This window comes from Trichechus manatus, unplaced genomic scaffold (assembly GCF_000243295.1).
Source record: "Trichechus manatus latirostris isolate Lorelei unplaced genomic scaffold, TriManLat1.0 scaffold00035, whole genome shotgun sequence".
Classification (NCBI taxonomy): domain Eukaryota; kingdom Metazoa; phylum Chordata; class Mammalia; order Sirenia; family Trichechidae; genus Trichechus; species Trichechus manatus.
The window spans coordinates 2,385,010-2,398,611 of NW_004443971.1; the positions used below are offsets into that span (position 1 = coordinate 2,385,010).

Genomic DNA, 13,602 nt, shown 5'->3' on the forward strand with positions numbered 1-13,602 from the left:
GAGACGGTTAAGTGCTCAGCTACTAACTGAAAGGTTGGCAGTTTGAATCTACCCAGAGGCACCTCAGAAGAAAGGCCTGGCAGTCTACTTGCAAAAAATTAGCCATTGAAAACCCTGTGGAGCACAGTTCTACTCTGACACACATGGGGTCGCCATGAATTGGGGTTGACTTGATGGCCACTGGATTTTTTATAGTCCAGAAAGGAAAACATGGTGGAAGGAACTTGGGAGATAGCTTGTTTCCTTCCTTCAGAACAGGCAGAACCTGCTCATTCTGGGCAGAGATGTGATGGGGGACTTCACTCTGATGTCAGTTGCTCACCCACCCATACTCATCTCCCCCTGCCCTCCACTCAGCCAGCTGAGAGCCAGCTCCTTTAAGAGCCACATTTTAGGAAAGAGAATCAGGGATAGATTAAGAAGAGGTGAGAGGCTAGGCTGAGCCCCAGAAACAGCCAGAAGTCCAGCGGCCTTCCTTTCCATCTGTTTATGCTATATCAGCTGATGAGCCAAGGCCCTGGGCTCCCTACCAGGCAGGACTTGGGGTGTTTGCCCCGCCACCTCCCTCTCATCATTGCTCCCAGAGTATGGGATCATGGCGGTGTTGGGGATGGCGGTGCAGAGCTCATGCCAAGTTGGAACCAGGGGTGGGGGAAGAGGGGGGCACTTGCCCCTGGGCGGAAGTCCAAGGGGGCGCCAGTTGCATCACTAGGAGGGTGCAGGGAGTGCAGACCGCACGGGGTGACACTGTGGGGTGACACCACATGGTCCAGCGATAAGTCTAAGACCAAACTATGCAGGAGTTGAGCTGCTCCAGAAAGCCTGTGCCGCTTCAGCCATGGTTTGGCGCTGCTCTGTGTTGCCGCGGGTCTAAGTGTCTGCCGGCGTGATTCACCTGCCCCGAGGTGCCAGTTGCACCAGTGCGGCTGCCGCCAACGCTGCCGCCTCCAGGGCGCCCCCAGAGCCCGCCTGTGAGTCCGCCTGCTGCCCCGGGGGCAGCGCGGTGGGAAATTGCACGCGGGCTGCCGGAGCGCTTGGCTTCTGCTTTTCGTTGCTGCTGTAACCATTTATTCATCTTGAAATTTGGGGCGGCGGGGGTGGGGGTGGGGGTCAATTTAGAGATTGCCCCTGGATGCTCTAATAGGGGGAGGAGCGCAATTTAGAGATTGCCCCGGGTGCTGGTTACCCTCCCTATGCTCCTGAGCTCATGCACACCTAATCGAAAAATATACTTTCTGTTCTGGAAAAGCTTTGCAGGATTCAATCCGAGCATTCTTTTGAGCTGAGAGTCTGACTTTGAAAGAGACTTTAAAATTTTTAGTCCGTGGTTCCCACTTGTGAATTCCAGTGAGCACGTTCATAAATGGCACAGTCATGGGAGATGCAGAAGACCCCTGCAGCGTCTGTGCTGTCCACTCCCATTAACACTGATGGGACTCCCACAGCTTGACCACCACGTGGCTCTTTTCAGGCCAGCCACAGCAGTCTCATTTCTCTGCTTTATGGTATCAGGAGGAATGAAAGCACCATTAGCTTTTATTAAAGCCCTGAACTTTTGGTATGAGGTAAAAAAAACTTGTTTGCTATTCTGGCTGTGTTCACAAAAATCTACCCAGATCAGGATTCTTGAAGGTTGTGCAAAAGGCCAGTCTTCTGCTTAGCCCTACTGTCCTTGAGATTCTGTCTTGGAAAGGTGCTGCAGGGTAAAAATTGATAGATGAGATTTCTGCTGCCAGGTGCTGAATACTTCTAAACTAATGGACAAAAAATAAAATCATCTAGTTGTGCTTTTAGATGTCATGTATAAATAGTTGCATGTTCTGTTTATTTGCTGTATACCCAGAATCCAGGTTTTTGGAGCTCAAAGCTTGGTCTTGAGAATGCTGGCAGGCTTTCAGAGACCTCATGGGACAGCTGTTATTGTCATAACCTTGATGCAGATGGGTTGCTGGATATCAGAAAGCTTGACTGCCTTTGGGGACCTTTAAAAGCAGTAAAGATCACTCATGTTTCTTGGATTCTGAGGTATGGGATGAGCAGACTGGAAAAGGCTAATGTTTTACTCTTCCTGGAGGAACTACTCTAGCGAGGCCAAGGCGGGCTGCAAGACAGCCTCTGTTTTAGCCCACTGACTTCAGGCAGGTAGATTATTTTAGTTTCCATTTTACAGATGAGATAGTTGAGGCCCAGAACCTTAAACAACTTGTTGATAATCCTGAAGCAAGCTGGAGGCAGAGGTGGGACTTGTATCAGGATTTCTTTACTCCAAGTTCAGTCCCAGGATCTTTGAGTTTCTTGTTTAAAGAAGACCTATCTTGAATCATCCATCCCCAGCCCAGAGGAGACTAAACTCTCCCCTGCTTTCTCCCTACCAACCCAGAGTATGAATTCATTTCTCATTTCCCTGGCCTTGGAGAACTTGTCCACAGAAAACCCAAAAGTACCTTGGTCTCTGTTAGATCAGAGTGTCGGGATCGGAAAGAGCCTGAGGTGAGTCAGCAAGTGATGTCATATGGCAGAAAGCCTTGGGCCAGGATGAAGAGATCTCGGTTTTAGACTCTTTTTAGTCATCTAGCCTCTCTGGGCCTCACTTTCCCTATTTACTAGATAGATAGATAGCTGCCATCAGGTTGACTCTGACTCATGGCAACCTTATGTACAACAGAAGAAAACTTGGCCTGGTCCTGCATCATTCTCCAGTCGCTGGTATGTTTGAGTCCATCATGGCGGCTGTGCCAGTCTGTCTCACTGAGGGTCTCTCTTGCCCTCTCTGGCCCTCTACTTTACCAAACATGATGTCTTCTTCCAGTGATTGATCCTTTCTGATGACATGTCTAAAGCAAAAGCATGCGAGTTGAACAATTTTCTTTTGTGATCCGTATTGTTTTCTCTGGTGAATTTTCAGAAGTAGTTTGCTAGGCCCTTCTTCCGAGTCTGTCGTGCTGTGGAAGCTCCACTGACACTTGTCCGCTATGGGTGATCCTGCTGGTATTTGAAGGACCAGTGGCATAGCTTCCAGCATCATAGCAACAGGCAAGCCACCACAGTACAACAAACTGACAGACAGGTGGTGGTCCCTATTTGTAAAATGGTACTGAAACCTTCACTACATACATCACAGAGCTCTGATTAGGATAAAGCGAAGAGCATGGGAAAAATAGACTACTACCCAGGTTTGAGTGTGTCAAGGTGCATGTGTGAGCCATGGGTCTTGATGATGGGGAATCAGAGTGAATTACGGACACTCAGGAGGACAGTGGGGTGTCACTCGTGATGTAAATGCCTAGGCTCCTGTGGGATGTGGTTGAACCTGTCTTTCCTCTCTTCCATGGGCTCTAGGTTGGGGGAAGTTTGCTCGGCTGACCAGAGCACTGACAAGCAGCAGGGGTGTCCTACAGCAGCTGGCCCCCAGTGTGCAGAGAGGCGAGAACGTCCACAAGCACTCCCGCCTGGCAGAGGTAAGGGTGGGGGGTGGGCTTGTCTCAAACCACACTTCTCGGGCGTGCATGGTATGAGAAAATGCTATAAGGCTAGTGTACTGGCTCCGAGGGGACCTTCAGCACCCTAGACTTTTGTCTTGGCAGGGGCTACACGCCAAGATGCGTGACTTTGGGTGAGTGACCTGGCTCCTTTGGGCTTTCTACTTTTCCGTATGTTAAAGGGGGCTGGAGATAGCTCTGTTCCAACTTGCTTGAGATTACCGGTGTCAGTTTACTTTTCTGAGGGCATAAGGAAGGAGCTAGAAGTGCCATATATATGAAGGATTTTATTTTAATTGTGGTAAATACATAAGTAACAAAACATTTACCATTTACAATCTTCACATGTACAGTTCAGTGACATTAATTATGTTTACCACGTTGGTCAGCTGTCACATTTTCTGTTTCCAAATTTTCCCATCACGCTAACAGAGCTCCTTGTCCCCTAAGCAATGAGTCCCCCTCCACGAAGGGGTTTTTACTTATAAACTAAAGACAATTTTGTTATTTGAGTAAAACATACTATTATAGAAAAGAAGATACCAGAAGAAAATAAAAATCGCCTATAATCCTACTGGAGCCCTGGTGGCATAGTGGTTAAGAGCTGTGGCTGCTAACCAAAAGGTCGCCAATTTGAATCCACCAGGAGCTCCTTAGAAACCCTATGGGGCAGTTCTACTCTGTCCTGTAGGGTCGCTATGAGTCGGAATTGACTGGATGGCAATGGATTTGGTTTGTTTTTTTGGTTACAATTTTTGTGTATATTCCTTAACTCTTTTACTTGTGTATATCTTATTTCCTTAAGCCTAAGAAATACATTTTATCACACATTAATGTTTATGAGGTTGAGATGCATCTAATAATCAGTGTGTACGTTTAATGTTGTGTTGCCTTTTCTTCATTTAATAGAATCATGTACCTCTCTGTAGGTTGATAAATATACTTAAAATAAAATTATTGTTGTTGTCCATAACTTTTGTTGTTAGTTGCCTTTGAGTTGATTCTGACACAGAACGACCCCATGTGACAGAGTAGAGCTTCCCCATAGGATTTTCTTGGCTGCAATCTTTATGAAAGCGGATGGCCAGGTCTTTCTCCTGCAGAGTTGCTGGGTGGGTTTGAATCACCAACCTTTTGGTTAGCAGATGAGTGCTTAACCATTGCACCATCAGGGCTCCTTGTTCATAACCTCAGTAGTAAGTAAAATTCATGGTGGTGGTATTTTTTTTTTTTTTTCTTTTTTGCTGGGACAAGTGAGAGACTGGGAAACTTCGATAAGGTATTTTACCAGGCTTGTTGCACCCAGGTTGCTATTACTTTCTTTGGTGGTGTCAGGCCTTCATTTTTTCAACTAGAGATGGGTGAAACCAACTAGGGGCATTATAATAACCTCCACACAGGAAAAGTCCATCAGACCCAAAGATGACAACACAAGCTCTCCCTCTGCCTGGTGACAGTCAGTCAGTCCTCTGCTGTGCACGGATGCTGGGACAGCTTCTGCCCTGACTCCTGGCTCCCTTAGCCCCTCAGGGAGCAGCTTCCAGCATGGTGTGGCTCACAGTGAGTGCTTGAACATGTACACTGAATGTTAAATGAGTTAAACACAGACAGTCTCCTTGTGGCAGCCAGAAGTTTTTGCCAACAGTGGGGATGAGGAGTGTTCATTTGCATCATGCTGGAGAAGGAGAGATGTTTGGATGATGGCAGAACCACTTTTTGTCATGATCTAGACTCTGCTTGTGATAGAAAAAGAACTAAAAGAGGTCACTCAGTTTACAGTCTGTGCTTTCCCTGCTTCTTATGGTTAATAGAGTAGTCTCTTCTCCTACCACTCTCCCCCTTGCTCACTCTCAACCAGCCATACTGGCCTTCTTGCTGTTCTCTACACACCAGGCTTGTTCTTCCCACAGAGAGCCCAGAAGCTACTCACCAAAGCAGAGTAGAAACTTTTCTTTATAAACTATGTTATGCCAATTGAGCTAGATGTTCGCCGAGACCATGGTCCCCATAGCCCTTAGCCCAGCAATTCGGTCCCTCAGGGAGTTTGGATGTGTCTATGGAGCTTCCATGACCTTTCATGCACAAGTTGTGCTGGCTTCCCCAGTATTGTGTACTGTCTTACCCTTCACCAAAGTTACCACTTATCTGTTGTCAAGTTGGTGTTTTTCCATTCCCACCCCTCCTCTTTCTCGTAACCATCAAGATTGTTTCTTTTTGTATGTAAACCTTTTCATGAGTTTTTATGCTAGTGTTCTCATACAATATTTGTCCTTTTTGACTTATTTCACTCAGCATAATTAATTTCACTCAGAATAATGCCCTCCAGATTCATCCATGTTGTGAGATGCTTCACAGATTCATCATTGTTCTTCATCCTTGCATAGTACTCCATTGTGTATATGTACCATAGTTTATTTATCCTTTCATCTGTTGATGTGCATCTAGGTTGTTTTCATCTTTTTGCTATTGTGAATAATGCTGCAGTGAACATGGGTGTGCATATGTCTATTCGTGCGACGATTCTTAGTTCTCTAGGATATATTCCTAGGAGTAGGATTGCTGGATCATATGGTATTTCTATTTTTAGTTTTCTAAGGAAACCCCATATTGTTTTCCAAAATGGTTGTATCCTTTTGCATTCCTACCAGCAGCGCATAAGAGTTCCAGTCTCCCCTCAGCCTCTGCAATATTTGTTATTTTCTGTTTTTTTGATTCTTGCCAGTAATGCTGGGGTGAGATGGTATCTCATTGTGGTTTTAATTTGCATTTCTCTAATGGCTAGTGATTGCGTGCATTTCCTTATGTGTCTGTTGGCTGCTTGAATGTCTTCTTTGGTGAAGTGCCTGTTCATTTCCTTTGCCCATTTTTTAAATTGGATTATTTATCTTTTTTTTAATCTCATCTTTTTTTTTTTTTTTCTTGGATGGGCAGTGCTTAGGGGTCAAGATGCTCTGCTGGAGAAAAGAAGCATCTTTTTTTTTTTTTTGGTTGATGATAGTTGCTTATTTTTTCCCATACAAAAATTTATACATACATTGTTATGTGACCCTAATTGCTCTCCCCACACTGTGACAGCACACTCCTCGTTTCCACCCCTGATTCCCCATGTCCATTCAACCAGCTCCTAACCCTCTCTGCCTTCCCATCTCACCGCTGGACAGAAGCTGCCCATTTAGTCTCTTGTATCTACCTGAGCTAAAAGGCACACTCCTCACGTGTATCACTTTATGTTCCACAGTCCAATCTAAGCCCTGTCTGAAGAGTTGGCCTTGGAAATCATTTTAGTTCAGGGCTGATAAAGAATACAGGGGCCATGCTTTCCAGGATTCCTCCAGTCTCAGTCAGACTGTTAAGTCTGGTCTTCTTACTATAATTTGAGTTCTGCACCCCACTTTTCTGCTGCTCCATCCAGGACTCTCTGTTTTGTTCCCTGTCATGGTGGTCATTGGTGGTAGCTGGGCACCATCTAGTTCTTCTGGTCTCAGGCTGATGAAGTCTGGTTTATGTGGCCCCTTCTGTCTCTTGGGCTAATACTTTCTTTGTGTCTTTGGTGTTCTTCATTTTCCTTTACTGCAGGTGGTTGGGACCAATTGATGCGTCTTAGATGGCCTCTTGAAAGCTTTTAAGACCCCAGACGCCACTCACCAAAGTAGGATGCAGAACATTTTCTTAATAAGCTTTGTTATGCCAGTTGACCTAGATGTCCCCTGAAAGCATGGTCCCCAGACCCCTACCCCTGCTACTCTGTCCCTCAAAGTGTTAAATTGTATTCAGGAAACTTCTTAGCTTTGGTTTAGTCCAGTTGTGCTGGCTTCCCCTATAGTGTTTGCTATCCTTCCCTTCACCTGAGATAATTCTTCTCTACTATCTAGTCAGTAAATAACCTTCACCCTCCCTCCCCACCCTCGTGACCATCAAATAATGTTTTCTTCTGTGTTTAAACCTTTTCTTGAGTTCCTATAATAGTGGTCTTATACAACATTTGTCCTTCTGTGACTGACTAAATTCACTCACCATAATGGCCTCCAGATTCCTCTGTGTTACAAGATGTTTCACGGCTTCATCGTTGTTCTTTATCATTGCATAGTATTCCATTATGTGGATATACCATAATTTGTTTATCCATTCGTCCACTGATGGGCACCTAGGTTGTTTCCATCTTTTTGCTACTGTGACCAGTGCTACAAAGAACATGGGTGTGCATATATCTATTTGTGTGACGGCTCTTATTTCTCTAGGATATATTCCAAGGAGCGGGATAGCTGGATTGTACGGTACTTCTGTTTGTAGCTTTTTAAGGAAGTGCCTAATCGATTTCCAAAGTGGTTGTACCATTTTACATTCCCACCAACAGTGTATAAGTGTTCCAGTCTGTCCACAACCTCTCCAGCATTCATTGTTTTGTGTTTTTTGGATTAATGCTAGCCTTGTTGGGGTGAGATGATATCTCATTAGAGTTTCAATCTGCATTTCTCTAATGGCTAATGATCATGAGCATTTCTTCACGTGTTTGTTAGCTGCCTGAATATCTTCTTTGGCGAAGTGCCTGTTCATATCCTTTGCCCATTTTTTAATTGGGTTATTTGTCTTTTTGTTGTTGAGGTGTTAGATTTTCCTGTAGATTTTAGAGATTGTACCTTTGTCAGATTTATGATAGCCAAATTTTTTTTCCAAGTCTGTAGATTGTCTTTTGACTCTTTTGTTGAAGTCTTTTGATGAGCATAAGTGTTTAATTTTTAGAAGCTCCCAGTTATCTAGCTTATCGTCTGGAGTTTTTGTGTTGTTAGTTATGGTTTATATCCTGTTAATGTCGTGTATTAGGGCCTGTAATGTAAAGAAAACAAAAATCTTCACAACTGGACCAATAAGCAACATCATGATAAATGGAGAAAAGACTGACATTGTCAAGGATTTCATTTTACTTGGATCCACAATCAACACCCATGGAAGCAGCGGTCAAGAAATCAAAAGACACATTGCATTGGGCAAATCTGCTGCAAAAGACCTCTTTAAAGTGTTGGAAAGTCAAGATGTCACTTTGAAGACTAAGGTGTGCCTGACTCAAGCCATGGTGTTTTCAATCGTATCATATGCATGTGAAAGTTAGACAGTGAATAAGGAAGACCGAAGAAGAACTGACGCCTTTAAATTGTGATGCTGGCAAAGAATATTGAATATACCATGGACTGCCAAAAGAATGAACAAATCTGTCTTGGAAGAAGTACAACTAGAATTCTCCTTAGAGGCAAGGATGGTGAGACTGTGTCTTACATACTTTGGAGATGTTGTCAGGAGAGATCAGTCCCTGGAGAAGGACATAATGCTTGGTAAAGTACAGAGTCACGAAAAAGAGGAAGACACTCAACAAGATGGATTGACACAGTGGCTGCAACAATGGGCTCAAGCATAACAAAGATTGTGAGCACGATGCAGGACCGGGCAGTGTTTCATTCTGTGGTGCATAAGGTCGCTGTGTGTCGGAACCTACTTGGTGGCACCTAACAACAACAACAACAGCACTGATCCCATTTTTTCTTCTATGATCTTTATAGTTTTTGGCTTTATATTTAGGTCTTTGATCCATTTTGAATTAGTTTTCGTGTATGGTGTGAGGTATGAGTCCTGTTTCATTTTTTTGCGGATGAACATTCAGTTTAGCCAGCACCATTTATTAAAAAGACTGTCTTTTCCCCATTTGATGGACTTTGGGCCCTTGTGGAGGATCAGGTGACTGTAGGTGGATGGATTTACATCTGGGTTCTCAGTTCTGTTCCTTTGGTCAGTGTGTCTGTCATTGTAACAGTACCAGGCTGTTTTGACTACCTTAGTTGTATAGTAGGTTCTGAGGTCAAAAACCTAACCACTTCTGAGCTATGAAAAGACCAGAATAGACATAGAGATACACATGGGGAAAACAGATACCATGTGAGGACCATCCACAAGTAAAAGAACTCCAAGGATTGCTAGAAGCTACTGGAAGCTGAAATACACAAGGAAGGACCTCCCCCTGATCCACACCCTGAATTCAACCTTCTAGGCTCCCAAACTGTGAGAAAATGAATTTCTGTTCTTTAAAGCCACCCACTTGTGGTATTTCTGTTAAGGCAGCACTAGGTAACTAGGATATCTTCCTTATGTGCACCAGGGTATTGCTTGCAATCGTCTATCAACAGGACGATTAGCCTGAGAGGGCGCTGGACCAGCCCACAGGGAAGCCAGCTGGACAGACGTGCAGAGAACCGGAGTTTTGATGAGGTTTTGTAGATTGCACACACACACACACACACACAGTCAGGCTTGTTCTGCACATTGTCTGATGATGGCTAGTGTACTGTCTGCTGCTGAGGGGCACAGGAGGCTGCAGGCTGAGTCTGTGTCAGAGGCCTGAGTTCTGCAGTCCTACAGGGCAAAAGCACTGGTGGAAGCTGCCAGGATTTATTTGAGCAAAAGTATTATTCTTTTTCCTAGAAATAGGTTCTGTGTGTACCCTGAAATTGAGATTTCCTGCTCCATGTTTTGCTTTTTAGGTGCTGACTTCATTTGGCTCTTGAGACACAGGAAAAAGTGATAATGCTCAAATGACTCCTCATTCTGGAGATCTACTGCTGAAAAGTAAAGTAACTGTGGCAACAGGAACTTTTGCCTCAAACATCTGGGTATAGAGCTCATTTGCTTCTCATAAACAGGCTTTTTACATACACAGAAATGTCTCAAAATTGAACAAGCTGTGCTTGTAGATAGTAAGTTTGCTGTCCCTGGAGGTGTTTTGATGACCACGTGGTACATGTTGAAGGTGAATTTGGGAAGTATGGCTGGACAAATGGCCTTCCTGGTGCCTTCCAGCCCTGAGGGCCTGTGCTGAGCCACGTTGCTCCGTATGCACATGGGGTCAGGGGGCCCACCTGATCAGCTCTCTCTTGTCTGGGGAATGGGGTCTTTGTTTTCTTTTTTTGTTTGTTTGTTTGTTTATTTCCAGGAGAATAGTTTTGTGTATATGTTTATTTTATTGGAATAAACTTTGTTTACTCAAGGCGCATAGGGGAGAACTCGTATATTCAGTAAGGCCAAGGATCAACTCTGCACTTGCTTTTCTTGAAAAGATTATAAATGATCTGCTAAAATGAGGTTTAGAGATTTTTCTGCAGGTTTTTTTTTTTTTTTTTTCTATTTATAGACAGGATGATGTAATGAAAAGAGAAGGGGACTTGGAGTCAGACTGACCTGAATCCTCCTCTAAAACTCTACTACATTCCAGCTGTGTGACTTTGTGAAAGTCACTTAACTTCACTTATCTTTCCTCATCTTCATATAATAACGATACTACCTACTCTGGAGGATTGTTGTGAGGATTTGTGATGCTTTGAAAGACAGATCTGAGCTTATTACACCTGTTTAAAAATCCTTTAATGTCTCCCAGGTACTCTTTGGGTAAATTTAAAATTTACCTCTTGACTTCAATGTACAACTCACCTCTCCAGCCCCACCTGGCAGCCTGTCACTCGCTCTCAGCTTCAGCTCGTGTATGCTCACACTTGTCAAATTCTCTCTTGTCCCTGGGCCTTGGAAACATGTCCTTCCCTCATCTGGAAGCTCTTACACCATATCTTGGCTGGGAGAGCTCCTACACATTCTTCAGGCTTCGATGTGGGTATCAAATACCGTCAGGAGGCCTTTCTCAACTGCCTACCCAGCACAGACCAGTTCACCCTCCCTCTCAGAAGTTCTCCTAGCCGTGTATAATTTCCTCTGAGCATTTATGAAACTGGGAAAGCTTTGTTTAATGTTTTCCTCCTCCTCTAGAGCAGGTCCTTTGGTGGCACAAAAGGTTTGCACTCGACTATAACCTAAAGGTTGGCGGTTGGAAACCACCCAGCTGCTCTACGGAAGAAAGGCCTAGTGATCTGCTTCTGTAAAGATTGCAGCCAAGAAAACTCTCTGGAGCAGTTCTATTCTGTAACACATGGGGTCACCATGAGTTGGAATCACCTCAACAGCCATGATTTTTTTTTTTTTTTGGTTTCTTCCTCTAGATGTAAGGTCCATGAAGGCAGGGCAGTGTCACTGTTGTTAACTCTAGATCCCTACCATGGAACACAATGGCTGACACATAGTCGGTGCTTGATAAATGTTCATTAAATGAATGAAGAAAGGAAGCAACCACCTAATCCAGCACCTGCCACTAAGTAGGTCCTCAGTAAACGTTGGTTCTCTTCCACATTCACCTCTTCCTAACCTCATGACAATTGTCTCTTTTGATCATGTTTAATTGAAAACTATTGGTAACTAACTTGATAATGATGACGATGTTTCTGTGATTCAGCCTAGAAGCCAATTCTTAATAATCTTGATTAAAAAATATAGCTGAATATTTCTAAACAAAAGTAAAAAATAAAACCCGAAAAAACTTAAAAAAAAAATACAGCTGAAGTACTTCTCAGCAAAACAGGAGGAAAACTCAGATTGTTGCCCGGTTGCATTTCAGTACAGGATTATGTTTGTGAAGGTGCCATGGGGTTGGTATTCGACTATAACATCAAGTGTATGGATTAATACTTCTAATTCCTTCCCACTGCTTGTATCTGTTCCACTGAAGAGCAAATGCACCATGAAAAAAGTCCTAAAAACAGTGCCTGCCTGTTTTATTGAGAAGGGTATTTACGGCTGCAGGAGTTAAGCAGTTTTTTGTTGGGGATTTATGAAGCCCCAAATCAGGCTTTATTTTGTGACTACAGTTCCACTCCCAGCCTCGTTAACATTTACCGCTCCCTTTCCCTTGGAGGGTGGTTCATCTGGCAAAGACTGAGTTTTTCCTTACTTTGCAGTTGTAAAAATCCAAGTCATTTCTAAATAAGAGAGCTTTGTGGAGTTGTACTTGGGGAAAGGGAAAGAAACATGCATATAGATATAGCCAGGGGGTGTGCCTGGAGTAAGGACTTCAGAGAACCAAGATTTCCCTTCACCTGCAGAGGGAGGAATGTTTGAGGCCATTGTGGTAGGTAATAGTGACGGTGGTGTGTGTGTGTGTGTGTGTCTCTCTGCATCCTAAGTGACCAGTGAAGCCAATGTCGTGGGACTGGGTAGTACCCCAGGGTCACTCTCAAAGAGGAAGTTCTCTATGTGTGACTCCACTTTCTCTGTTACTGTAATCCAGGGAGGTGATGGCTGAAACTCCCTGTGTGGTGGTGATCTTGAGGCTACTGTCTTCCCCACCCTTGTTAGGGCCTGTCCTGGCCATGGTAGATAGGCCAAGTTTTCAAGCTCGTAACTTTGCCCACTGCTACACCCTAGTCCAAGCCTGCACCGTCTCTTACCTGGAGTCCTAAGGCAGACTTATAGCATACCTCCCAATTCCAGACTTGTCTTCTTGTCCTTCCTCCACGTCACTGCCCTATTGCCGTGTTGTTGTTAGTTGCCGTCAAGTCGATTCAGAGTCTAACTGTTCCATAGGGTTTTCAAGGCTGTGACCTTTTGGAAGCATATTGCCAGACCTGTCTCCTGAGGCACTGCTGGGTGAGTTCAAACTGCCAACCTTTCAGCAATTGGTCAAGCGCTTGACCATTTGCTCCACTTTAGCAGAGGATAATTTGATTACGAGCCTCCCTTACTTAAAATTCTTAGCTTTGAGTAAAGGGCACATCAAGGCCTGGCCCCTTTGTATTTACTTCATTTTCCAATGCTACACTCTCTATACTCACTCCCAAAACAAACAAAACAAAAGCAAAAGCAAGAAATCACATCCTGCTTCAGCCACACCAGGCCCCTCGCACACTGAGCTCTTACACCACTTTCCTTTATACATCTGAACCTTTGCGCGTACTGTTTGTCTGCAAATAATGCCCTTCCTGACTTTTGTGGCACATTTATCAAGGGAGACACTGACAGTCACCTCACATCTAAGCCTTTCCTGACTACCTAAGTTAATTAACTGTCCTTTTTCCTCTGCTTCTACTTTTGCACATGCGTCTCTTGGCACATGTTGCATTATATTTCAGTAATTTGTTTGCACATCTCTCTGATGTTCTAAGCTGTGGGTTCTTGTGGGTTGTTTTTGGTGTCCATGTGTCAGCATATACTCAATCAATAGTTGTTTTTATTAGGAAATCATTAAAACAACAACAACAAA

At 44.0% G+C, this 13,602-nt stretch overlaps 1 protein-coding gene across 2 annotated transcripts in view; it reads left to right on the plus strand.

The window, feature by feature from the left end:
* KCNH1 (potassium voltage-gated channel subfamily H member 1) overlaps window positions 1-13,602 on the plus strand; it is a 636,098-nt gene that overhangs the window by 109,591 nt on the left and 512,905 nt on the right. For both annotated transcript variants that reach the window (XM_004375180.2, XM_004375179.2), the window contains exon 5: window positions 3,340-3,458. In XM_004375180.2, coding sequence (XP_004375237.1) covers window positions 3,340-3,458 — 119 coding nt within the window. The remainder of the gene's footprint in view (window positions 1-3,339; window positions 3,459-13,602) is intronic.